This window comes from Podarcis vaucheri, assembly GCF_965113315.1.
Source record: "Podarcis vaucheri genome assembly, chromosome: 1".
In the NCBI taxonomy this organism is placed as follows: domain Eukaryota; kingdom Metazoa; phylum Chordata; class Lepidosauria; order Squamata; family Lacertidae; genus Podarcis; species Podarcis vaucheri.
Genome location: NC_138759.1, coordinates 22,048,479 through 22,074,187, shown reverse-complemented (window position 1 = coordinate 22,074,187; position 25,709 = coordinate 22,048,479). Strand labels below are relative to the sequence as shown.

The following is a 25,709-nucleotide window of genomic DNA, read 5'->3' as shown; positions in this document are numbered from 1 at the left end:
GGGCAACCAAAATGGTCAAAGGCCTGGAAACGATGCCTTATGAGGAACAGCTAAGGGAGCTGGGCATGTTTAGCCTGGAGAAGAGGAGGTTAAGGGGTGATATGATAGCCATGTTCAAATATATAAAAGGATGTCACATAGAGGAGGGAGACAGGTTGTTTTCTGCTGCTCCAGAGAAGAGGACACGGAGCAATGGATCCAAACTACAAGAAAGAAGATTCCACCTAAACATTAGGAAGAACTTCCTGACAGTAAGAGCTGTTCGACAGTGGAATTTGCTGCCAAGGAGTGTGGTGGAGTCTCCTACTTTGGAGGTCTTTAAGCAGAGGCTTGACAACCATATGTCAGGAGTGCTCTGATGGTGTTTCCTGCTTGGCAGGGGGTTGGACTCGATGGCCCTTGTGGTCTCTTCCAACTCTATGATTCTATGATCAGAAACCTGCCAAATTGTGAACAAACTGGGCCAGGGTCCTTTGTGCTGCACACTTTTAATAAGACATGGAGGGACAACTGAAAGGGATTTGCTTTCCAGTTAAAACTACAGTGGTACCTCGGGTTAAGAACTTAATTCGTTCCGGAGGTCCATTCTTAACCTGAAACTGTTCTTAAACTGAAGCACCACTTCACCTAATGGGGCCTCCTGCTGCCGCCACCCCGCCGGAGCACGATTTCTGTTCTTATCCTGAAGCAAAGTTCTTAACTCGAGGTAATATTTCTGGGTTAGCGGAGTCTGTACCCTGAAGTGTATGTAACCCGAGGTACCACAGTATCGCCCCAATTACAAGTTTAACCTATCAATCACAATAGAGCTCTTTCTTCCCTCACCTTTTGCTTTCCCTTCCCCCATCATTTAACCCAGGAATAATTATGTACGCAGGAAGTTAAGAGAATACACTTTTGTTATGTACTGAGTTAAATAGCATCCAAAATGCAGCAGTCTGATTGGTCCTAGAACAATGCAGCAGTATGACTGGTCCGCAGGAGCCACCCAATCCAGCTCCAGGAGGAAGTGAATCCACAACCTGATTGGCCTACAGGAGAATCCTGGAATTACCAATCATGTGCGGCCCATTGTGCAAATAATGTATATAAAGCAGATATTGTGGGGGAACTTTCATTCCTCATTACTATGAGCTGAATAAAGAGCATGAAATCCACACTCGACTCCGAGTATATTTCAACTTTTTAGCTGATGCTCGCGAGAAGCTTTCTTTTTCTTTTTTAAAGAGCTGAATCTGCAAAGCACTACAGAGTTCTTCAGGGGCCCTGCTTTGAATTATCCCACCTTGTATGCATCCTGCTTCTAGTCTGACAAGGCCCAAATCTGTCTGCCCTCATGGTTTGGTTCAGTATTCATCTGAATACAGAAGAAACCCATGGTATTTGCCTTATTCTGAGCCAATAGGGAAAGCTCCGGGGTGGCGGGAGACTACATGCTATGCTATTCTGTAGCTCTTCTTCCCAAATGAACCCATCTCATTACAAGCAGAAAGAGTGATAATGTTGAAGGTTAGTTATTACCAGCAGGGCAATACCATTGGAGAAGGTCATTTTTCCTCCCCTGCCCTCAAGTTGATAGACATTGCCATTCAAATGGTCTGCATGTGCTCTGCCATGTGCTCAATTTGGTGGGGCCAGACTTACCTGGGCCCCCCAGTATTTTATTCAAGTTGGTTCTCCTGCAACAGATACAACAGATTGAGCAGTATCTAGCACTAGTGCTTAAGCAGTGGACATTTTAAGTTAGTTACAACACCCTGCAATAATAATAAAGTAAACTCCATCTAACTTACCTCTCATGTAAAGAAAACTTATAATAACCAATATAGCTCTTGTATCAAGATCCTTGACAATATCAGTTATTTTTCCATGGGTTTTCTCCTTTATGTAGTTATTGATTTGGTTCTCGGCTTCTGTAGCATTCTCGAAGTTAGTAGGAAGAACATCAGCCTGATAAAAATATTCGACATCTTTCAAGAACTTTTCCCGCAGCTTAAATTTCTTATTTGGGAAAAGGGTATTCCCAATGCTCCGTTGGATTTCGGCCTCAGTACTGTTTAGCTTCTGGATAAGATGACGGAAACCTCTATGAATTTCCTGCTCGCTGATATCTGTCTGGTTAAAGCAAAGTCCTGACAAAAGCTGACTCCGAGTGGTAGATTTGGCTGCCAGCACCAGCAAAGCCAAGGGCATGGAAATGATTGTAGGAGAAAATAAAATGTTTTTCTTAGGAGCCTCTGGAGCAACCTGGCGGTAGAATTGAAAGGCAAACTCAGTATTCCCTGGGGCTATCTTCTCATAGGGTAAATTGCCTGGTTGACCGGTCTGACAGTTAGCAACAGCTAAGAGTCCAGCAAAAATCAAGTACAGATTGAAATGAGGCATTGTGTTCCTCTGAAAGTAACCTGTAAAGAATGACATTTCTGTTACTAGATCCAGTGACAATAATATAGTCATTGCCTAGTTTGCATATAAAGCCAATCTGTGGTTTGTTGAGCCAGAATGTGGTTTGTTTGAATGTCTGAACCTAGTGCAGACTAACCATGGTTTGTTTTGGGCAGCAAACCACAAACTGCTTGCCTTACAGACCAGGACTTGCTTTAACTGTTGTTTGGCATTATGCCTGAACTCCCCAACCATGTTTAACCATGCTTTGTTTGCCACTACCCCAAGCTCCATACAATTGCCAACCTACAGACACATGAGACAAGAAAATAGAAAAGCCAAGAAAGTTCTGAAGAAGGAAGACATGGTGTCTGGATACATAGGTAAGAGGCGCATCAAACATAAAATCCACCCAAACAAGCCATGGATTGGTATTATGTCTGAACACAGGAAACTCTCTTGAGGTGTTTGCTTTCCAGATGGCATTCTTTATGATGATTGACCTATGGGCGTCCGTTCAGTGGTGGATCCTATCTCATTGCTGGGACTAGCCTAGAATAGCATTTGGCTTTTTTGCTGCTGCATCACACTGTTGACTCATGCTAGGCTTGTGGTTTACTAAGACCCCTAGATCCTTTTCACCTGTACTACTAGTAATCCAGGCGTCCACCATCTCATATTTGTGCAGCTGGTTCTTCCTACCTAAGTGTAGAACCTCTGTCGAGTTGCAGCTCGGCATCCAAAGAAAAATCAGTCTCACACCATGATGGGTTCCGAAATATGGCTGCTCATAGGGCTAATGCAGCACAGCTTTTATTGTGTGAAATCAGAAAGATACAAAATACAAGCAAGCAATTTGTTCTAAGCCAGAAGATAAGGACCTTCGCACTAGCATCAGGCCATGCTACGTTAGCCAATCATATAGGACAGCACGAGCTGTTCACGCGCTGTTCATGCTCCAAGGATGCTTCTAGCTATGAAATCACCCTGCAACAATAAGAACTTTGCTCATGCTTTCATGTACAAGCAATCATTTTCCCACATGTCCCCTTTTCTTGTTTATATTATTAGAGGAAAAGAGGGACCATCATTCCAAATCGTACACTTCATTGCCTAAGCGTCTACACTTTGCAACATAAACTCCTCTTGTAACCCCTGTGGTGGGCCGTGGTCGGTACCACCATGCAGTGCATTGGGAAATCAAAGAGGGTATGCATTGAATGCAACAACACACCATAATGAAGCCAGCAATACATGCAATTACAATCAATAATATTTTTCTTAACCATAATCCATTAGGTAACCATCAGGGCTGCTACCCAGTCCCAGCTCACATAGGACCACGCTACCAGCGTTCACGTTATACAGGTTCCATTTTCAAACTGCAATGTGCAGCCCTACGTCTCTGAGTTTCCGCCTCTAGCACACCAGCTTAATACCCTAGCCTTGCTCCATCTCCTGCGCCTTTCCTTAACGTCTCTGGGTCCTTCTGCCTGGGGTTTTCCCCTGCTCTCCCCCCTTGCTCTGACCGCTGGCGCTCCCTTCTGGGAATCCCCGGACTCACTGGACAGGCTCGGGGATCTCGGGTCGTCATCCCCACTCATCCCTCCTTCATATTCCTCCCCCTCGCTCTCTGTTTCCTCCCTTCTCTGCGTCTCTGCTCCTGAACCCCTGACAGCAACCAAGAAAATAAGCAATCCCATGGATCAAAACCTTCAGGTGGATTCAAAGGATTATGGGCTATCATTTGTTCCATATAATCAATAGTAGCAGAGATATTGGTCGATTGATCAGTTATATACATACAGCAATGAGAATGAATTAAGGCACAAATTCCACCTTTAGAAGCAAGGATCACATCTAAAGCATAATGATGTTGAAGAACTACATTTCTTATTTCTGATATTTCTTTGTTAATAGCTTTTTTAAAATCATTTTTCTCAGCAGCTAAAGGGCACTAGCCAAGCATACTTTTTTCGCTTCAAGCATATTCCACTTGCTGTAACCAAAAAGATTGCAACAAGGTCGAGAACAGAGCCCATTGTCGCAGGCCTTGCTAAAGAACCATATTGCAACTTTCTGTCCGGGAACCATGCCAAAGCACAAAAATGAAACAAACTGGAACACACTGAAATTCCCTCACCCCCTCCCTTGCCAAGAGTCCACAATAGTGCCAAGACAGCCCTCTGTACATGTTCAGGGGAACACATCATAGGGCAGGACTCCTGAGGGAGGAGAAAAAAAAATCTCTGGGGGGTAAAATCCAAGTGATGTCAATAAGGATGAGAATGGTAAATTAGTCCAATGGCTGTTTCTGAGCAACCTGCGTGATATTTCGTGGCTCGATTATTGGCATGTAAAAACCACAATCCAGGAGAAGTCACACAACCATTTCTGCAGATACAGGAGCCCATTTGCTGTAAATAAGTCTGATGTATTGCTCCTTGTACTGCTGAGTCAAAAGTCCAAGCCCAACGAAACGTGATGACACAGATGGGATGGTTGCTATTAGGAGGCAGCAAAACTGTAATGATGTTTGGTGGTTGAAGTGGCTTCCCAAGAAAAAGGGGGGCCAATGCAGTAGGGGTGAAGATGGCCTTTCAGCGTGCCAGGAAACACTGGAACAGCTGTGGAAGAGCCTCTTCCATTGCAGAGGTGACTGTGATCTTGTCCGCTGGATTCTTGTGTCCTTTAAGGGCAGAAAATAGTGGAGACAAAGTGGAGGTGGGCAGGTCCAAATAACTCTTTATCCAATTCAGCTGTCCAAGGATTTGTTGTAAATCCACCAGTCTAAGATGATCAGGAAACTGTAGTTGAGGCGTAACTGGAATGGCTGCAGATGGTGTCAGCTTGTGTCCCAGGTACGTAATGCGTAAAGTCCGCTGGATTTTTTCTTTAGCCACTGTCAATCCAACAGGTTGTAGCCTTTGCAGGATTTTGGGACACGGCGGAGGACAAGGCCGTGGCTAGCAGGCTGTGGCTAGCAGTGCCCACTGACTGGCAGGCTTTAAGCATATCAGCAATGGCTATATTTGATGTTGCCATTAGAAGGCGCAGCTCTTGCGTACAGTGCTCATTTGAATTTTCAAACACAAGCTGGCGTACAATCGGTTCTTGTGCTGCCAGGTCCTGAACTTGCCACTTGAAGGTATTGTACAAGCGATCAACAAATTGTCCATAGAGCTTTGTAGGACCTTGTCTAACGCTCCCCCATCGGCCACCGCGCTCAGTTTTGTCATCAGGGACAGAAGCTAAAGCCTCCTGAGCAGCAGCCGTAGTGGCCTCCCAATATTGAGGATCGAGAGTTAGCTGTTGGGCAACAGTAAGAAAATTGCCTCCTCCCGTTAACCCATCGAGGACATCAGCTTGGCTCAGCATGACGGGGGCTGAGGGTGCAGGAGCAATCACAGGAAAGAGATTTGGAGTATCAGCATCAAAAGGCAGCAACGGAGCGGTGGCACAGAGAGATCTTTGAAGAGGAGCGGTGCCAAATGCCTTGGGCGGAGGAGGTAGAAGAGCTGGGGGTGCTGCAGAATTTGAAGAATGCAGGGGAGTGACAGGAGGAGCCGAAGGGAAAATGTCCGGCGGTTTAGGAGGTAGGTTTGAGGCAGGCAAAGCAGGAGCGGGGAGGGCGGGCGAAGAAGTTGTGGCAGCAGCCAGAAGAATGTTTGAAGGAGTTAAGCACGACATAGCTTTGTAGACGTTACTCCAGGCATGCAAAACCTTGACATCAATCTGAGGATGATTTTGAAAGAAGTGTCCAATTTTTTTCCAATCGTCTAACTCCCAATTTCCGTCCTGGGGGAACCAGGGGCAGTGAGTGTCCAGGGCTTTTATAAGGGACTTAAGGTCAGCTTTCCGAACAGCAAGGTTGTTACTGGCCAAAAGGAATTTAAGGTCTTTATAAATTTTTTTCTGTGGTGCAGAGAGAGACTTTCCCATGATTGCAAGAGTTGCAAAAAGAGCAGGGAGCACTTACCGGAGGGATCCTTAGAAGGATGAGGGAGGCGCCTTTTTGCCCTGTCTGGGCGGAAGTAAGTGCTGATAAGTCCGTAACGTAGTCCAGAATCACATTCACACGGGAGCTCTCACCAGGGATCCACTACGTGGATGAACGACGCGTCTGCAGCCCTTGCCAGGCGAGGTGAGGCTGAACGTTGTTTAACAGCATGAAATCCAAAAGAAATCACACGGGAGCACTCACCAGGGATCCACTACGTGGATGAACGACGTGTTGGTGAGTGCTGAATAATGAAAAACAACGTGAAGTCCGAAGGCAGTCACACGGGGCACCAATTGTCGAGTTGCAGCTCGGCATCCAAAGAAAAATCAGTCTCACACCATGATGGGTTCCGAAATATGGCTGCTCATAGGGCTAATGCAGCACAGCTTTTATTGTGTGAAATCAGAAAGATACAAAATACAAGCAAGCAATTTGTTCTAAGCCAGAAGATAAGGACCTTCGCACTAGCATCAGGCCATGCTACGTTAGCCAATCATATAGGACAGCACGAGCTGTTCACGCGCTGTTCATGCTCCAAGGATGCTTCTAGCTATGAAATCACCCTGCAACAATAAGAACTTTGCTCATGCTTTCATGTACAAGCAATCATTTTCCCACAAACCTCCCCGTGGTTGAGCCCAGTTTTCCAATCTGTTCATTTTGAATCCCGATTCTGTATTCTGCAGCATTAGCTCCTCCTCCCAGTTTGGTGTCATTTGCAAATTTAATTAGCACCCCCTCAACAACAAGCTGGGGACAGAACCCTGCAGACCTCAGTTGTCCCTTTTTTTCCTGGATGGTAAGGAGCTGTTAGTGAGCACTATTTGTGTTTGGTCAGTCAACCAGCTACAAATCCACCTAACAGTTATCTCATGCAGCCCACAGGTTAGGTTACCAGCTTCTCTGCACATATATATGGAGAATATAATGCAGAATATCATGGGGGACTTTGTCAAAAGCCTTACTGAAATCAAGATACACTACATCCACATCATTCCCCTGATCCACCAAACTTGTAAGTTTATATTAAAAAAAATAATGAAATGAGATTCATCTATCATGACTTGTTTTTGAGAAACCCATGTTGGGTTTTAGTAATCACAGCATTCTTTTCTAAGTCTGTTTCATTATCTGTTCTAGGACCTTTCCTGGTATCAATGCCAAGCTCACCAGCCAGTAGTTATTTGTTCAATTTGCATGATTCAAAACTCTGACTGGCAAGCCAGAGCCTGGAATTTCATGCTAATAATTCAAAGTTTATCTTTATTTTACCCTAAGAAAGTGATGTAGTTTGCTGGCACTGCAAATAGTGCATACTTTTCCAATTTAAAATAATATTTCTGTGGCAAATTGGAGTTGTGGTCTGGCTGTCTATGGAACATTGTTTTAATCAAGAGTGGATTGGTTTAAATTCAGGCAAGTTTAATCTCAAGCTGGGGTTCCATTAAAAGGCTAATTTGAAGCATTGTTTTGAATCACCTTGTACATATGAGAAACAGGTTAATAACTGAAAGGAATGACCCGAGTTGCAATGGGTATAGTGGCGCTGTGGTCTAAACCAGTGTTTCCCAACCGGTGTTCCGCGGCACACTAGTGTGCCGCGAGACGTTGCCTGGTGTGCCGTGGGAGGGAGGCGGGCGAGTCGGGCGGCGAGAGGCGGGGCGGCGGCAGCGAGGAGAGGCCGCCCAGCGCGGGGCTCTCGCCGTCTGCCTGCCTGACTGCCTGCGTGGCGCTGACGTCAAGGGGCTGTAATGTGCCCCACATTGGCACACGCGGGGCGGCAAGCGAGCTCCCTCCCACATCCCATCGCCGGCTCTGCACCAGGCGGTAGAGCTCGGCGAAGTTGCTGCGCTGGAAGGCCAGCAGCGCGCGCGCCTTGGCCAGGCTCTCGCCCGCCTGCGCCTCCAGGCACGGCGCCTCGGCGTCGGGCAGCAGCGAGCCCAGGAAGCGGCCCAGCCGGCCGGGGTCGCCCGCCTGCAGCAGCGCCTTGCACACGCACGAGACCTGCTCCGCCGAGAAGCACGGCGAGCGCGGAGGATCGGGCGCGGCGGAGGCCAGCCCCGCGCTTGGAGAGGATGCAGCAGCCGTCGCCAAACCCGATCCTCCTCCTCCTGCTCCGCCGCCGTCCTCTGGCTCTCGGCCGGGAGGAGCCTGCGGCGACGGGGCGGGCGCCGAAGTTGGCAGAAGTTGGCGCGCCTCCTCGGCAGCGCCTTCGTCCTCCTCCTCCTGCCTCTGCTCTCCTCCGGCGGCGGGGGTGCGCCGCCTTCCCCGGCCGGGGGGCTCGGCGGGGCCCGCGGGGAAGGAGGCCATGTTCGCGGAGCGCGGGATCGCGGCCCCCCTCGCCCGCCTCCGGCCCGCTCCCCTCCCCCTGCGCACTGCCCTAGCCGTGCGGGTCTCCTCCCCCTGCGCCGCCGTCCCCTTTCCACATCCTAGGAGCCGCGGTCCGCCTTCCGCCCCCGGGCCGCGCTGGCCTCCGCCTCCTGGGACGCGCGCCCACCCCTGCGGCCCCCCAAACTTCGGAGCAACTCTCCAGACGCTTCTCCCCCGCCTCGGTCTTCCTCCTTTCCACTTCTCTTCCCCCCTTCCTTCCCTCTTTCTTTCTCTTTCTCTCCCACCCGCCTTTCCTTCTATTAACTTTCCTTTCCCCTTCCTATGTAGAACAGTCCCTGTAAAATAAAAACCTAGCATATTTGGAAGAGGGATGCTAGCCTAACCATTACCTTCTATGCTGTTACTATTTTTTTATTTTTTTTTACATAAGTAAAAAGTGACCTTTCCCCATCTGGCATGGTGGTGTGCCTCGAGATTTTTTTCATGAAACAAGTGTGCCTTTGCCCAAAAAAGGTTGGGAAACACTGGTCTAAACAACTGAGCCCCTTGGGCTTGCCAGTCAGAAGGTCAGCGGTTCGAATCCCCAGGACGGGGTGAGCTCCTGTTGCTCTGTCCCAGCTCCTGCCAACCTAGCAATTCAAAGGCATGCAAGTGCAAGTAGATAAATAGGTACCAGTGGGTAAGGTACTTGGTGTTTCCGTGTGCTCTGGCTTCCGTCACAGTGTTCTGTTGTGCCAGAAGTGGTTTAGTCATGCTGGCCACATGACCCGGAAAGCTGTCTGTGCATAGACGCCAGCTCCCTTGGCCTGAAAGCGAGATGAGCGCCACAACCCCATAGACACCTTTGACTGGACTTATCCATCCAGGGGTCCTTTACCTTTTTTACCTTTTTTTTACCTAGTCCTTTGCATAGGATCACCTCAAACATATGCTCACACCCCACAAGTACACTCCTTAACATTCATCCTTGTAGCACTGGGCTAATGAAAGTATTGCTTTTGCATCCCCCCGGCCCAGAAGCACACATACCAAGTTAAGATTTAAGAAATTCAATAGGTGTTTGCAAGGACAGCAGGAAAATATTCTGGCAGCAAGCAACTCGCAGATTTTTAAAAAACCATTTTAAAACATAGTATTGTATGTTACCTTCATAGATCATATGATGATCTGTTTCCCACTGTGAGAGTTCCAGCAAAGTACCCAATGTCGTACCTAAAGTTTGAGAGTGCAAGGTGGTCTTTCTCACTCAGACCTCCTGCTTCTATGCGCTCTGAATCTTGACTACTTGATACTTATATGGAAAAATCCTGAATGAAGTCCAATGCAATCTCAGTGGTCAACAAGCCACTCCCTCAATTAAGTGTCCCAAATAACCAATCATATTCTGCAGCATCATGCTACAGCATCAGCAGCATTGCCAGAATAGTTACTTAAACAAAGGAAGGACATGAGAGATGCCTATCAGAAGCTAGAGCTGGTCTAGTCCACTTGCCTAACACAGTTTCCCCATCTCTCTGACCTTTATGAGATTGCAACAGTTTGAACAGTTTTCCTTTGGGGAAGGACTCCAGCTCAGTGGTAAAGCCTCTGCTTTGAGCACAGAAGGTTATTGAAGACCTTCTTTCTAATCAGCAGAAAAGACACGGGAGACAATCCTGAGAAGTCAGAGCCAGCAGCATGAACTTGCCTGTTTCCCCACCTCTCCAGCTTTTACATGGTTGCCTCAAGTTATTTATTATCTAAATAATGGCTTCTATTGTTTGATTTTCTGATTAACAAACCAAACCAAAGGGGTTGTTTTGGGAGTGTTTCACATCATCTGCCTTGCAAGTATGTTAATGTAAAATAGCTCCTTGCGTAACAAAGCAAATTGGGGAGGTTCAGGGTCGTCATTCATGTTAATAAGTCAGCTCACGTGGTATATATTGGCTCTTCAGCTAACAGCTGATCCAAATGCTCATGCTAAATTAACCTTGTGAGGTAATCCAGATTGGAAGACCAAGAGACAGTCTTTTGGGGAGAAATGGGTGGAATGTGGCATACAGTGGTACCTCAGGTTAAGTACTTAATTTGTTCCGGAGGTCCGTTCTTAACCTGAAACTGTTCTTAACCTGAAGCACCACTTTAGCTAATGAGGCCTCCTGCTGCCGCTGTGCCCCCAGAGCACGATTTCTGTTCTCATCCTCAAGCAAAGTTCTTAACCTGAGATAATATTTCTGGGTTAGTGGAGTCTGTAACCTGAAGCGTATGTAACCCGAGGTACCACTGTATGTGCATTAGATCAGTTGATAAGCTCAGATGGATAATTTTAATCACTTCCTATTCTGCAGCTAAGGTATCAATTAACCATGAATGCAAAATGACAATATTGTCATTTACAACATCTGTCGGTGTGTTTTTATGGCCTATCTGCTTTGAGTGCTTCAGCATTTCCTATACTGCTGGAGAGAATTACTGGATCCTTACAGAAAATTCAACCTATAACCACTGTTTATAAATACTGAATGCATAGTTAGAGAAATTTGGAACAGGGAATTAGAGAATAGTATACAGCATAAAGAATAGAAAAGTGCTTTAGAATGTAAAAGTACAGAATGTTTCCCTGAACATGAAGTTGATTATGCAAAAATTAATATTTAGAATATATGGGACTCCACAAACTTTGTACAGGAATGCACTGTCTAATATAGATATATGAGGTCTGTCAGACTGCTCTTCTTCCCAGACTGAGAGGGAAAATGGTGAAAAACAGGTTATTTATTGGGACAGAGTGTCTTTTGCAGCTGTTGTTAAAGCTGCAAAACAACATAGCACAGGACACAGCAATGGAGAAAATAGGAAATCAGCTCTGCCCAAGGCCTGCTGGATAACAGCAACAATTGGGGGAAAGAAAGACATAACATCTTATAAGGACAAGACAAAACACCACGAACAATTGCCACACACAGGAATTACAAGGATATAGTTTTAGTTCCTTACTTGTAGCTTTATAAATCATTGAATATGCCAACACAAATAGAAGTTATTAATATTGCAGTTGTTGTATAAGGGATTATTATTATGACTGGAATGTAATAGAAAGTAATAAGATTTTGGAATGCAGAAATAAAGCAAATAATCAATTCATCCAATCTAGCATTCAGGGGGCCACTTTATCTAAATGATATAATTCGGTATTTGAATTATTGGTATTAATAATTATTGTAACTTAACCTTTAAGGTCAAAAATAATAATAATAATAATAATAATAATAAATTTTATTTATATCCCGCCCTCCCCAGCCGAAGCCGGGCTCAGGGCGGCTAACAACAATAAAACAGTACAAAGGTACAACATAAACAACATTCTAAAATCATTCATTATAAAAATTAATTAATTCAAGCCACTAGCAACCATTGGGCCAGAGCTCTGCGAAGATTGCCGAGGGAGGGAGTCAGGCTGTGCCCTGGCCAAAGGCCTGGTGGAACAGCTCTGTCTTGCAGGCCCTGCGGAAGGATGTCAAGTCCCGCAGGGCCCTGGTCTCTTGTGACAGAGTGTTCCACCAGATCGGAGCCACAGCCGAAAAAGCCCTGGCTCTAGTTGAGGCCAGCCTAACTTCTCTGTGGCCTGGGACCTTCAAGATGTTTTTATTTGAAGACCGTAGGTTTCTCTGTGGGGCATACCAGGAGAGGCGGTCCCGTAGGTACGAGGGTCCTAGGCCATATAGGGCTTTAAAGGTTAAAACCAGCACCTTAAACCTGATCCTGTACTCCACCGGGAGCCAGTGCAGCTGGTATAGCACCGGGTGAATGTGATCTCGCAGCGAAGACCTCGTAAGGAGTCTCGCTGCAGCATTCTGCACCCGCAGAAAAAGTATTTCAAGGGGCAGGTCTGTCCAAGGTGCTTTCAACAGGCCATCCTATGCAGTATTCATGACCTGAGATATGGGACTACTTGCACTTTCCCATCCTAAATGGTTGTGTGTATGGAGGATGAGGAAGAGGCCACAGACACTTATTCAAGTGGAAGAAAACTTGTTTCTAAACAGAGAAGATTAAAATAAGCAACATCACCACCTATTGATAATATGCTATAACAGTTAGCTGGGAGCCAATCAGAGCATTTTTGTTTGTTTGCTAAGTAAAATTTTTATTTTTATGTACCAAATTATGTACCTAATATTATGATGTAGCTAGTATTAGGGGGGTGATTGGGTTGTTTTTGTTTTGAGCATGTATTTTGTGTATCATATTGTGATCTTATCTTGAGAACCACCCTGAGACCTGAGGATAATAATAATAATAATAAATTTTATTTATATCCCGCCCTCCCCAGCCGAAGCCGGGCTCAGGGCAGCTAACAACAATAAAACAGTACAAAAGTACAGCATAAACAACACTCTAAAATCATTCATTATAAAATTAATGAATATAGGGCAGTATACAAACGTATTTTATTCATTCATTCATTCATTCTGGTTCACACATATGGTTTCATCCATCCCATATATGCATGCATAAACAACAGTACGACTAATATTCACTATTATAAATACAAATGAATGAAACATCACTGTCATCATCATCATCATTTATGTACTGTCCTTCCAGTGAGCACTCAGGGCTGATTTCCTTCAGAATGGATAGGTTTGTTCTTCTTGCAGTCCATGGGACTCTCAAGAGTCTCCTCCAGCACCATAATTCAAAAGCATCAATTCTTCGGCGATCAGCCTTCTTTATGTTCCAGTTCTCATGGACGTGCGCAGTGTAACAGGAAGTACTGATAACGGTTCTGTGTAACTTGTAACTTGTTGTGAGTCTCTTGCTTGCACCTTGTGGTGAGAGAAGCTGAGAAAGAGTCTTTGACTCTTGTTGGACTCTAAGCATGCCTTGACCATGGCAGTGGTGAATGTCAAGTAAACCTCTACACTTGACTGAATCTTTGTTTATTGCCTACTGGTGTACTTTCAACCCGAAGATGCTTCCAAGGAAGGAGCTGCTTTGAGATGTAACTCTGCCGAGTATGGATACTGGCGCGCACGCACACACATCCATCTAAATCATTCATCAGAGGTTGATGGATTGCTCCAACAAACAGAAAGGTGTATGCATGTAAAAACTAGCCTGCTGTGCAAAGATAATATTTGCATTCATTGCTGAATCTTTGCCTCTAGTCCTGCCCATCACGAGCACTTGCCCTGTCCCAGGATGCCCAGAAGGGAACACTGACCTTGGTTTGAAAAATGCTCCCCTCCCCTGCACTAGGGATTCATCTACAGTGGTGACCCGCAAGACGAATGCCTCACAAGACGGAAAACTCGCTAGACGAAAGGGTTTTCCGTTTTGGAGGTGCTTCGCAAAACGAATCTCCTATGGGCTTGCTTCGCAAGACGACAATGTCTTGCGAGTTCCTGCTGGGTTTCCCCCCCCCTTTTTCTAAGCCACTAAGCCGCTTATCAGCCGATCCGATCAGCAGATAAGCCGCTAAAAGCCTCAGCCTCTAAAAGCCTCTAATAGCGTTAATCCGCTAATCCTAATAGCGTTAATCCGCTAATAGCGCTAATCCGCTAATCCTTCAATGGGCTTGCTTCGCAAGACGAAAAAAACCGCTAGACGAAGAGAATCACAGAACGGATTCTTTTCGTCTTGCGATGCACCACTGTATTTGGGCAGTCAATATATATGAATAGGGTGATAGAATGGGTCTGAAGCTACCACATCACAAGGTGCTGTTCCCAAATTTGCAGGTAATGCTGATTTGATGACACCAGTTGGCCTTTTGCCCTTCCTTTCTTCCCCAAGTAACCCAGTAGTGCAGCTTAACTGGAGAAACAATAAGCAAGTCAATTCATTGTTGAGCAGACCAATGAGTTTATTGAGTACATGCTGATTAACAGTCAGATGATCTTGGTCTACAGCTACTTCTCTGTAGGATTGAGGATCTTTGCCATGAAGAGGATACTGTTAGTAGGTTCATCAACAACCATGGTTATAAAAGGCTTGTTGAACTTAACGATAGTAGGCATAGACATTGGCACCATGTCCATAGAAGAGGCTGCTGCGGCTTCTGTTCCTCTCTCATCTATCATCATCATAGCCTTATGAAGGGCCTGTGCAAAGGGAAGATGGGGGGGGGTAAAGAGAGAGAATGTCATTTTGCCAATGGATGGATAAAATGCAAATGAGTTTTCTTGGACTAGGGGTGGCTTACAGTTTTTTGAGATTGAGGGAAGCATTCTCATATGCCCAAACTTCCAAGAGCAAGAAGCCCCACACTCTCAAACACACACCCTCATATAAGCACACACAGAAGACACACACAAACACCATTTTTCCTGATGGGGAGGGAGGAGGTGATTTGCATCACCATCGGGTTGTCCATACCAGCAATGAGTCTACTTCTTTTCTTTCTTCTTCTTTGCCACTGCCTCCAAAATTGGTGGGTGTTTGGGAGGGGGAAAGAATCAACTTGAGTGGCACTAGGGTTGTCTTTGTTATTTATTACATTTGTTGGCTGCTTTAGACCAAAGAAAACAAATGCTCAAAGCAACTTATCAAGAAAAACCAGGTGCGCTTTGTATGCTTCCTGTGACAGGGTTGGATTCTGGGTTTGCAAAAGGGTTCTGTTTGCAAAAGGGCCAGTTTTCACAAGTTTCCTTGTCCCTTCCAATTTCCTGTGAAAATTCACCAGCATTTTAGTACTTCTCCCCCGGGAAGTTAAGTTATTAAATTGTGACACCAGAGGGCACCCAGGAACTGGCAATAGGAAAAGTGTGTTTTGATGGACAAAACAAGGTAATGAAGATTTTTAATTTACCAGTATGCCATGTGACATTTTAGAACGACATATCTAATATTGTTCTAATAACCTTAAAAAGGTCAGTGTAGATCCAACCGAAGACTGTGTCCCTAAACAGACTTAGCAGAGATCAAGCCCACAGTGGGCTAAGTATGTAGAAGATTGCCCTGCCAGGTACACATATAAATTCCTTGGTATCCAAGGAATTGGAATTTACTGTGCAAGGTAGCTGGAACTTTGGCCATTATCTACATCCCATAGCTGTCTTAAAGTGGTGGAACAGGTCATTCTATTTTTTTCCAGAATCTCTAGAAACTTTGAGTTCTTTGAGAGGCCCGGAGTTCTTTGGCCTGGGGCTAACTAACAGAAAATGTTTACCACCCTCACCAAATGACAACACCTGGATTTTTTGAAGGACACCATGATGCTGAAACAAGTTAGCCTGGTGATATGCAGACGCAGAAATTCAAGCCTTCACAGCTTCTACCATATTCATTCTCTTTCCTACACACACATAAATAAAAGCCCCAACTTACTCCCGAGAGCCTGTGCTGAGGCTGCCCTGTAATTCCAGACAGGTCTGCTCTGTCAGTGAATACATCAACCACACCCATGGTGTACATTATGTCTTTCAGGTTAAGCTCTCCACTCGCCAAGCATCTTGGAAGATACACATCTACAGAGCTATTCAAGAATAAAACAGGGGAGAAAGACAAAGAAGAATTTATTAATCATATGAGAAAATACCATGCATATTAGGCTGTGTATATTATACAGCAGAATGAAGTGGTACAATTGGCTTCCCCTACTTCAGAGTATAGATGGATGGCTATCTATCTCTCTATAATGTACCATTACATGTAAAAATCCTTGCAAAGAGAGATCCAGCAGAGCAGGCTAAGGACTGAGCTAGAAACTTTCTCCCTGCCAGGATAGCTTTCTATTTTCAAGGAGGGGCAATTGCATGGGGGAGTGTTCAAAAGTGGTGCCCTCACCTGTAGTCCAAAGTGAAACCATCCATGTTACCTCCTTATTCTCATGTGCAAGCCCAGGCTGCACTCACACGGCAGTTATTCCATTTCCCCAACATTTCCCTGCCTGATAATTTCTGCATTTGATTTCAGCTTTCATGCAATGTAAAAAAAATCACTTTCAGAAATCTGGCTCAAGTTTAGGGCTCATTCTGCATTATTTGGAAATGCTTATCTTCTGGAAGCAGGTAACATGAAAATGAGTGCGAAATCTGCACTATATTCTGCTATATTCCCAGAAGACAGCTTCCTAATCTCCATGTGTAGAGGCAGGCTACCTGAACACCAAATGCCAGGAAGGGCTGCTTAACAAAGAGTGTGCACCAGCAACAAAAGTACAATTTGGACCCTGATCTGTACTTTGTCACAAAGGCCACCTCAGTCTGAAGTGCCCCAAAGGCTGTCTGGTTTTGCTTTATGTCCAACACTGGGGGAGGGGGAGGAATGGGAGCACAAATTCTCCATCCTTGCCATCAGCTTTCTTAAAGGTAAAGGGACCCTTGACCATTAGGTCCAGTCGTGACCGACTCTGGGGTTGCGGCGCTCATCTCGCTTTATTGGCCAAGGGAGCCGGCGTACAGCTTCCGGGTCATGTGGCCAGCATGACTAAGCCGCTTCTGGCAAACCAGAGCAGCGCACGGAAACACCATTTACCTTCCCGCCAGAGCGTGCTTTCGAACTGCTAGGTTGGCAGGACCTTTTGATTGGCAAGTCCTAGGCTCTGTGGTTTAACCCACAGCACCACCCGCGTCCCATTGAGTGTCCAACATCTTGAGTCCCAAAACACTGGAAGATGCACATCTTCCAGGCTGTGTACCTGCACAAAATCATGTGACCTGTGTGAGATCACATAACCCAAAAGACACTTTTCCAGGGCAAGATCTGCCATGCTCTCATACAATAAAACAGGATGTCCCAGTTTTTTCTGGGACACTTGTGGGGTGTTGTATGTCCACCCCCTGAATGCATTTGCTGAAGTAAAACAAGGATGGGGAACTTGTAGACCTCCAGAACCTGCTCAGCTACAACTCCCTTCATCCCTAGCCATTGGCCAGGATGGCGGGGACTGATGGGAACTAGAGTCCAGCAACATTCAGAGGGCCTCGGGTTCCCCACTGCTGAAGTAAGGCCTTTCCTTCAAAAGCTCACCCCACAATTGTTCCTATATCTCTGAATCTGAGCTGCCTGACACCAGAGTCAAAAGTTGAAAGCTGTTACCTCCGTGTGAGTATTCTCTTCCAAGTCCGCAAAGCTCCACACGACAAGCTGTTAGCCACCCTCTCCATCTGCCCCTTGTCAGGTAGAATAAAATAGGAAGCGGCATGTCCTTCGTAAGGCAGCTTCAAAACGGTGCACAGTCGCTCGTTGTCATAGCCGGTTTCAAACATGCCCATCTGAAACATCATTGGCACTTTCACAATCGTGTAAGGATCCACGTAGAAGTTCTGCTCCGTCGTGTACTTTGGGTCAAAGGGCTTCTTCCATTTGGCTTACGGAAAAGAAGAAAGGGGTTTTTTTTTAAGTGGCATAGATACTTGTTACTCATTAGAACAATTCTACTCTTGCATAGACCTGTTTGCATGCAAGAAGCTGCAGGTACTTTAGGACACTCAACATTTCTTGACCTAGGTTAGATCTTTAGTCCACGGGATTTTGTCTTCTTTCTCTTTACCTTTCATTACTCCAAGTTGTATCCAATGTTAGTCCTACTCAGAGTAGAGACCCTGAAAATAATAGACATGACTAGTTTGGTTCATTAATTTCAATGGGGCTAAGGATAATGGCATTGGCTACAACCCTTACTCTAGAGCTGTCCTTTCACTTTTCTTTCGGCTTTCAAAAATATTTCTGCTTTTCTCCCTCTCTCACTTTCTCTTTCACCATCTCTGAAATAAAGTTATAGTATATGATGTAATTCATCACAACCTAGATCATAGAATCATTGAATCACAGAATTGTACAGCTGGAAGTGACCCAAAGGAACACGTAGTCTAACCCACTGCAATGCAGGAATCTCAGCTAAAGCATCCATGACAATCTTTGCTTAAAGTCCTCCAAGGAAGTAAAGATCACAACCTCCCAAGGGAGCCCATTCCACTGCTCTTACTGTCAGAAAGTTCTTCCCGATATTTAGTCAGATTGTCCCATGTTAGCTGACGTAGTTAAAAGAAACGAAAAGTTTGCACGTAGGCCCACATGGTTGTGAGTGGCATCTGCTAAACAATCACAGATATAATAAACTGAGGTGTGTATATTGAATTCACTTTTGAAAAAATCAGTTCAGGGGGCGGGAACGTAAACACCAATGTGTACCCTTTTATAACACTATTTAGAAGACATCTGAAGGCAGCCCTGTTTAGGGAAGCGTTTAATATTTGATGTATTACAGTATTTTAATATTTTTTTGGAAGCCGCCCAGAGTGGCTGGGGAAGCCCAGCCAGATGGGCAGGGTATAAATAATATAATAATAAAATAAATTGTTGTTGTTGTTGTTGTTGTTGTTGTTGTTGTTGTTGTTGTTGTTACTATTTATCAAATAAATTATTGTGGTGCCCAGTTAATTTTTTAAAAAACTGAGTTGCCTGTTAAGACCTCTGCTCCTTGCATTATCTCAAAATCCAAAGTTAACAAGTGGCTTAAATCCAGAGCTAATGGATCTGTATCATTTCAGGCTGCAGTTAAGAGGGGGTTCTATGGATGAATGTTACTCTACACACACAGAGACAGACACCTCTGATTTAAGCAGATGTTGGATGGCTATCTGACAGAGATGTATCCTGCACTGTAGCCTCCCAACAAAAAATAGTAAAAGCACATGTATTACTCAGGGGTTGGACTTGATGACCTTTAAATGACCTTTCAACTCATTATATCCTACAGATGTCATGGTGGTTTGACCGCCTTGGTTTTGTATTGATTAGCTGTTTGTCCAACCTAAATTTAACAGTTCTAAAACCTCACTAATGAATAACACCCTGATATCTTTTCATGGTTGTACGTGGTTGAATACAACTTCAGTATTTGGCTAATAATTCATATATGGAAACATATTTAATTATTTGTTCCACTTTTTCATCTAAATCAGAGGTTGCTGTATTTTCCCCCTTCTGACATTGTGCCTAATTTAAATACTTTTACTAAGTGCTCTTTAAATACTTTTACTAACTTCAGTGAACACACTAAGGAATTCCGGGCATTTTACTGGCCTTGGAAGTGCAGGGCATAAGTGCAGGGACGCGGGTGGCGCTGTGGGCTAAAGCCTCAGCGCCTAGGGCTTGCCGATCGAAAGGTCGGCGGTTCGAATCCCCGCGGCGGGGTGCGCTCCCGCTGCTCGGTCCCAGCGCCTGCCAACCTAGCAGTTCGAAAGCACCCCCGGGGGCAAGTAGATAAATAGGTACCGCTTACCAGCGGGAAGGTAAACGGCGTTCCGTGTGCGGCTCTGGCTCGCCAGAGCAGCGTTGTCACGCTGGCCACGTGACCCGGAAGTGTCTCCGGACAGCGCTGGCCCCCGGCCTCTAGATGTGAGATGGGCGCACAAACCCCAGAGTCTGTCAAGACTGGCCCGTTCGGGCAGGGGTACCTTTACCTTTACCTTTACTAAGTGCTCTTTAAATACTTTTACTAACTTCAGTGAACACACTAAGGAATTCCGGGCATTTTACTGGCCTTGGAAGTGCAGGGCATAAGAAAGACAGAACGAGAGAACGAGAGAACGAGAGAACGAGAGAACGAAAGAAAGAACGAAAGAACGAAAGAACGAAAGAACGAAAGAAAGAAAGAAAGAAAGAAAGAAAGAAAGAAAGAAAGGGGTTAGAACATTGAATTAGGTTCTGAACTGAATTGAGGCTGCCTTGCACAGTCGTAATTACTGAGGCCACCTAAGGACAGATCCATTGCATAAAATCACTGTGAAGCAGGAATTGGTTGCCTGACCAAAATTCTCTTCCTCACAAACAAAAGCAAACATCAGTACACAGGATGAAGTTCTACTTTGGAAGTATGTGGGAAGTGACAAGTATCTAGGATTAGCCATAAGGTAAGGAAAGGAGATCACAGGGCAGGCCCATTAGCTTGTCTTACCTTTCATGTAAATATAGCTAACCAGTAGTATTTCAGTAATTGGGTCGACTCCATCGACGAGCTTAGAAATCTTCCCATGGGTTTTCATTTTGACATATTGATTGATGTGCTCCTCAGTTACTGCTGTGTTCTTAAAATTTTCCATATAGATCTCTCCTCCATAAATGTTCCTGAGCTCCGTTAGGAACTGAGGTTGTGGATGCAACTCATTTTGCACAAACAGACAATTCCCCATTTCCATTTGGAGGCCCGAACCCCCGTTGCTTAGCGAGTAGATGAGGTTGTGGAAGCCTTCATGTATCATCCTCTCCTGAATCTCTGATGGCTTGAAGTCAAGTCCTCTAAGGATCTGATCTAAGGTGTTGGCCCTTGCGCCCAAAGCCAGCATCGCAAAAGCTGTGGAGATACACATGGGAGAGAAGACGATGTTCTTCTTGAATGGACTGCCCCGGTTGCCTCCATTAGAAGAAACCTGCCTGAAGAACTTGAATGCAAAGTCTGAATTGCTGTTGACCAGGACCTGGTTTGGAGTCTGTGTTCTTCCTCCATTGGGTTGGTTTTGGCGGTTCATATCTTGGGGGTTGCTCTCATAGTTGTCACACCTGTTCATGTAACTGCTGGGATTCACAGAATTTGGTAGGTTAAGATTGTTAGCCAGGATCCCAGCAATTAAAAAGAAGAGGAGGGAAATCGCCATTTTCCCCCTTTAAAAAAAAAAGAGGGGGGGAGGGAGAAATAAAAAAATACATTAGTTAAATTAACTCATTATTTTCAGCTCCCCCCCCCTAGTGTGCTATTTGCACCATTGGCTGTAAACCATGGCTACCCTGAATCATGCAGGGGCAGAGGTAGTAGCATCCTTTTGGTGGCACTGCCCTTGTTGTTAGAAGAAGAAGAGGAGGAGTTTGGATTTGATATCCCGCCTTTCACTCCCTTTAAGGAGTCTCAAAGCGACTAACATTCTCCTTTCCCTCCCTCCCCCACAACAAACACTCTGTGAGATGAGTTGGGCTGAGAGACTTCAAAGAAGTGTGACTAGCCCAAGGTCACCCAGCAGCTGCATGTGGAGGAGCGGGGACGCGAATCCGGTTCCCCAGATTACGAGACTACCGCTCTTAACCACTACACCACACTGGTTAGGATAGAGATGAAGGAAGGAGGTGGCAAGGTTAGGGGCACTTCCCCTGAGCTGCCCCAATTTCACCGCTGCCCCCTCATCCCACCTCAATGAATACAGCACCCCCACCTTCATTATAATTCAGCAGATGGAATATTGGGTTCCATTATAGAAGACTTGCAGGCTCTTCCCTGTTGAACTTTGAAGTCCACTTACAGGAACATTAGAGCATGAGAAGAGCCTGCTGGATTGGGCCAATGACCCATCTAGTCCAGCCTCCTGTTCTCACAGTGGCCAACCAGATGCCTGTGGGGAATCCTCAAGCAGGACCCACGCACAAGAGCCTTCTCCTTGCCCCTGCAGTTTTCAGCCAACCAAAGTCTACTATGGTCTATTAATTATTGCGACATTTTTTACAGAGCATTGTGCATGCATAGTTTGCCGCAGCTTCCAGTTCCTTTGCACTCCCCTTTCTCCTTACACTTAATAAAAATACTGGAAAACTTCAACTGTGATATGATTTTATGAATAACTACATTGTGAAGGAGGGACACAGGTGGCGCTGTGGGTTAAATCACAGAGCATAGGACTTGCCGATCAGAAGGTCGGCGGTTTGAATCCCTGCGATGGGTGAGCTCCCATTGCTCAGTCCCTGCTCCTGCCAACCTAGCAATTCAAAAGCACGTCAAGGTGCAAGTAGATAAATAGGTACTACTCTGGCAGGAAGGTAAACAGCATTTCCGTGTGCTGCTCTAGTTCGCCAGAAGCGGCTTACTCATGCTGGCCACATGACCCGGAAGCTGTATGCTGGCTCCCTCGGCCAATAAAGTGAGATGAGCGCCGCAACCTCAGAGTCAGTCACGACTGGACCTAATGGTCAAGGGTCCCTTTACATCGTGAAGGAGCTCATGTATACACCAGCAAGCAATGGCATTAAGATCTATCATTTGTTTTTGTTTCGTTATTTCGCAGTGTATTATCAGTGTTCATGTGCACAGCTATAAACAAGAGGGGCCGGGGTTGGGGAGACAGGTGTAAATTAACTGAAGGAACTGAAAGCTGCAGCAAGCAGCCCTTGCTCCAGTTTTGGAATTAAGTTTAGAAAATTTTCTAGTTAAACCCAAATCCAGGACAAGTGACACTCAGGGAGAGACAACCCTGGAACAATAAAACAAAGGAATGGAATCGGAGTGGGATTGGATACTCCCCCTGTTTCAAACATTTATTTAATACATTATTAAATAATATATTATTAAGAATCAGGCTCTTGTTCCATGTTGCAGATAAAAGTAGAAGAGCCAAGCAGTACAGCATTTGTTTGGCATGCAGAAGGTTCCAGATTCCACCCCTGGTATCTCCAGGTACTGCTGGAAATATCTACAGTCTGAAGCCAATACTCAGCTAGATGAGTTACAGGTAGGTAGCCGTGTTGGTCTGCCATAGTCAAAATAAAAAAATTCCTTCCAGTAGCACCTTAAAGACCAACTAAGTTAGTTCTTGGGAAGTGTGCATGCACACGAAAGCTCATACCAAGAACTAACTTAGTTGGTCTTTAAGGTGCTACTGGAAGGAATTTTTTTATTTCAGCTAGATGAGTAAGTCATCTGACTATGTTCACAGAAGCTGTTACCTCTACTTTCCTTGCTAAGGCAGGAGTAGAATTGTTGACCATAATGCTATACCAGCTTCAACCAGTGGATGCCACTACAGTATGTCTAAGCATAAACTATCTCAATGAGTTCTTGTAAGATTCGAATGAGATAAGCTTGTATTGGCCATGCTGAGCCACTGGAAAGGGTTGTGACATATATGTGGACCATATATGTATGGTCAACTTGGGGGAGGAGGGTGTAGATCCTAGAATCATTGAGCTAGAAGGAACCCCCCAAGATCCAACCCCTTGCAATGCAGGAATCTCAGCTAAAGCATCCATGAAGTTGTCCTGTCTGTACAAGGACTTCTGCTGAAGAGCTCTCACTGGAAAATGTTCCCACATGTGGAATAAAGTGTGCCTTATTCTGCAGTCTCCCCAGTACAAAGATATTTTGACAAGCTCACTAGGTGACATGCTTTATTGCTTAATGGCTCATACAGTTAAACTCTCATTCAAACTTCAGAAGTGTTAATTGCTTCTATGCAGCCACCCAAGAACGGTTTGGTGTAGTAGTTAGGATACCAGACTAGGAGTGGCGAAGCCCATGTTTAAATCTCACTGGGTGATCTTTGAGCAGTTGCTATTTCTACTCTAGCCTACCTCATATGGTGACTGTGAAGATAAAATGGGTGCAGAGGGGGAAAACTTGAGCTCCTTGGATGAAAGGGAGAATCTACAATAAATGCACACAAAAATCCCACTAATTGTACTCTAGTTTTGCGACGGTGTAGTTGGTTTGATCAGTGGCATAGCATGAGGAGGGCCACAGGGGCAGCTGCCCCACATGCAAAATTGCTAGGGGGCACAAAATTTCAGTACCCAGTCCTGCATCAATACAGCTGTGAGCTTCCATCGCTGAGCTTTGTTGAAATTGGCTTCTCCATGTGAACCAGGAAGTGACCTCTCCAGACAACGGAATGACTCTTCTTTTCTTATCTCTGTGGCTACAATCTCCTGGGTTACACAGGCGCTGTTAGGCAGTTGAATGCGCATGCACACTCCATCCGTTTCCCTCCCTTCCATGGCCCTGGGACCTGGCAACCCACGGTACGCTACTGATATTACCTTCCATGTGACTCAAGTGCTGGAGAAACGTAATTACTCTCCTGCCCTACTTCTGGGTTTCTCATTTGTATCTGGTTGGCTATTGCAAGAAGCAGGACTTTGGACTAGAAGAAGAAGAAGAGTTTGGATTTGATACCCCGCTTTATCACTACCCGAAGGAGTCTCAAAGAGGCTAACAATCTCCTTTCCCTTCCTCCCTCATAACAAACACTCTGTGAGGTGAGTGGGGCTGAGAGACTTCAGAGAAGTGTGACTAGCCCAAAGTCACCCAGCAGCTGCATGTGGAGGAGCGGGCACGCGAACCCAGCTCACCAGATTACGAGTCTACCGCTCTTAACCACTACACCACACTGGAACTAGACATGTTTCAGGCTGCAATCCTAACCCCATTTACTTTGGCGCAATCCCATCTAATTCAGTAGGCTTTACTTCTGAGTAAACATAGATTGGCAGCCTTTGTCTAACTCAAAGGACTATTCTGGTGTTCTTTGTGCCTTTAATAGCACCCTCCACACGGCCCCAGGTGCTGGCCACCCACACTATTCCACTGGGTTTGATCACTCTTTTTTATTTCAACGTATCAGAAGGCCTACCAATTTCATTCTTCATCTTTCCACTTTTCTTTTTAGTTTCTTATTATTTCTTGGTAACTTACCTTGCTCAATACTTCCAATAAAAAATTATGATAGGATCTCCCTTGCATAAGGATATTCTTCCACACTAGCTTATAAGAACTTTATGAAATTCACCAGCAAGCCCGCCTTTCAATTAAGTAGGTTCATGAATTTCAGATCTCCAACACCGTGACTAATAATATATTTATCACAAATCCCAATTTACTAAGAGAATTTTACTTACAGTTCAGTCAATATTGTCCTGCCACTCTCTCTGTGTCTTCACCACCGCTCCTTCTTCTTTGATCCCTTTGGACGCTGGAGAAAGCAAAGCATCCTTTGACACTGGCAAGCTAGTTTATCTGACTCATAGGCACAAAGGGAACTAGTTTTACTAGATGCCGAATTGACATGTGACTTTATAATGATACAGGACTGTCTGTCTCCTTGACATTTGGGAACTGGTTTTCATCAAACTGAATCCCTTTGTGAATTCATAAATAAATAATCAATCCACACCTCAATTGTCTTGATTTTCCAACTCATTATAAACAAAAGGAACAATTTTGAAAATGGCAATTAAGCCCAAGCAGTGTGGATTAATTTGGCAATGACAAGCACTATCTAGAAGGCAACAGCCCCATATAGCT

The 25,709-nt window shown here is 45.2% G+C and overlaps 1 protein-coding gene across 1 annotated transcript in view; it reads right to left on the bottom strand.

Moving 5' to 3' along the window:
• The window catches only part of LOC309539961 (uncharacterized protein), a gene marked incomplete at its 3' end in the record, with an annotated part of 35,164 nt that extends 9,707 nt beyond the window's left edge, over positions 1-25,457 (bottom strand). Inside the window, exons 1-8 of the mRNA XM_082236458.1 lie at positions 25,304-25,457; positions 20,610-21,313; positions 17,747-18,017; positions 16,034-16,181; positions 14,618-14,808; positions 14,414-14,516; positions 2,586-2,691; positions 1,794-2,405 (exon numbers count right to left, since the gene is read on the bottom strand). Coding sequence (XP_082092584.1) covers positions 1,794-2,405; positions 2,586-2,691; positions 14,414-14,516; positions 14,618-14,808; positions 16,034-16,181; positions 17,747-18,017; positions 20,610-21,306 — 2,128 coding nt within the window. The 5' untranslated portion in view covers positions 21,307-21,313; positions 25,304-25,457. The remainder of the gene's footprint in view (positions 1-1,793; positions 2,406-2,585; positions 2,692-14,413; positions 14,517-14,617; positions 14,809-16,033; positions 16,182-17,746; positions 18,018-20,609; positions 21,314-25,303) is intronic.
• Positions 25,458-25,709: the final 252 nt, after the last annotated feature.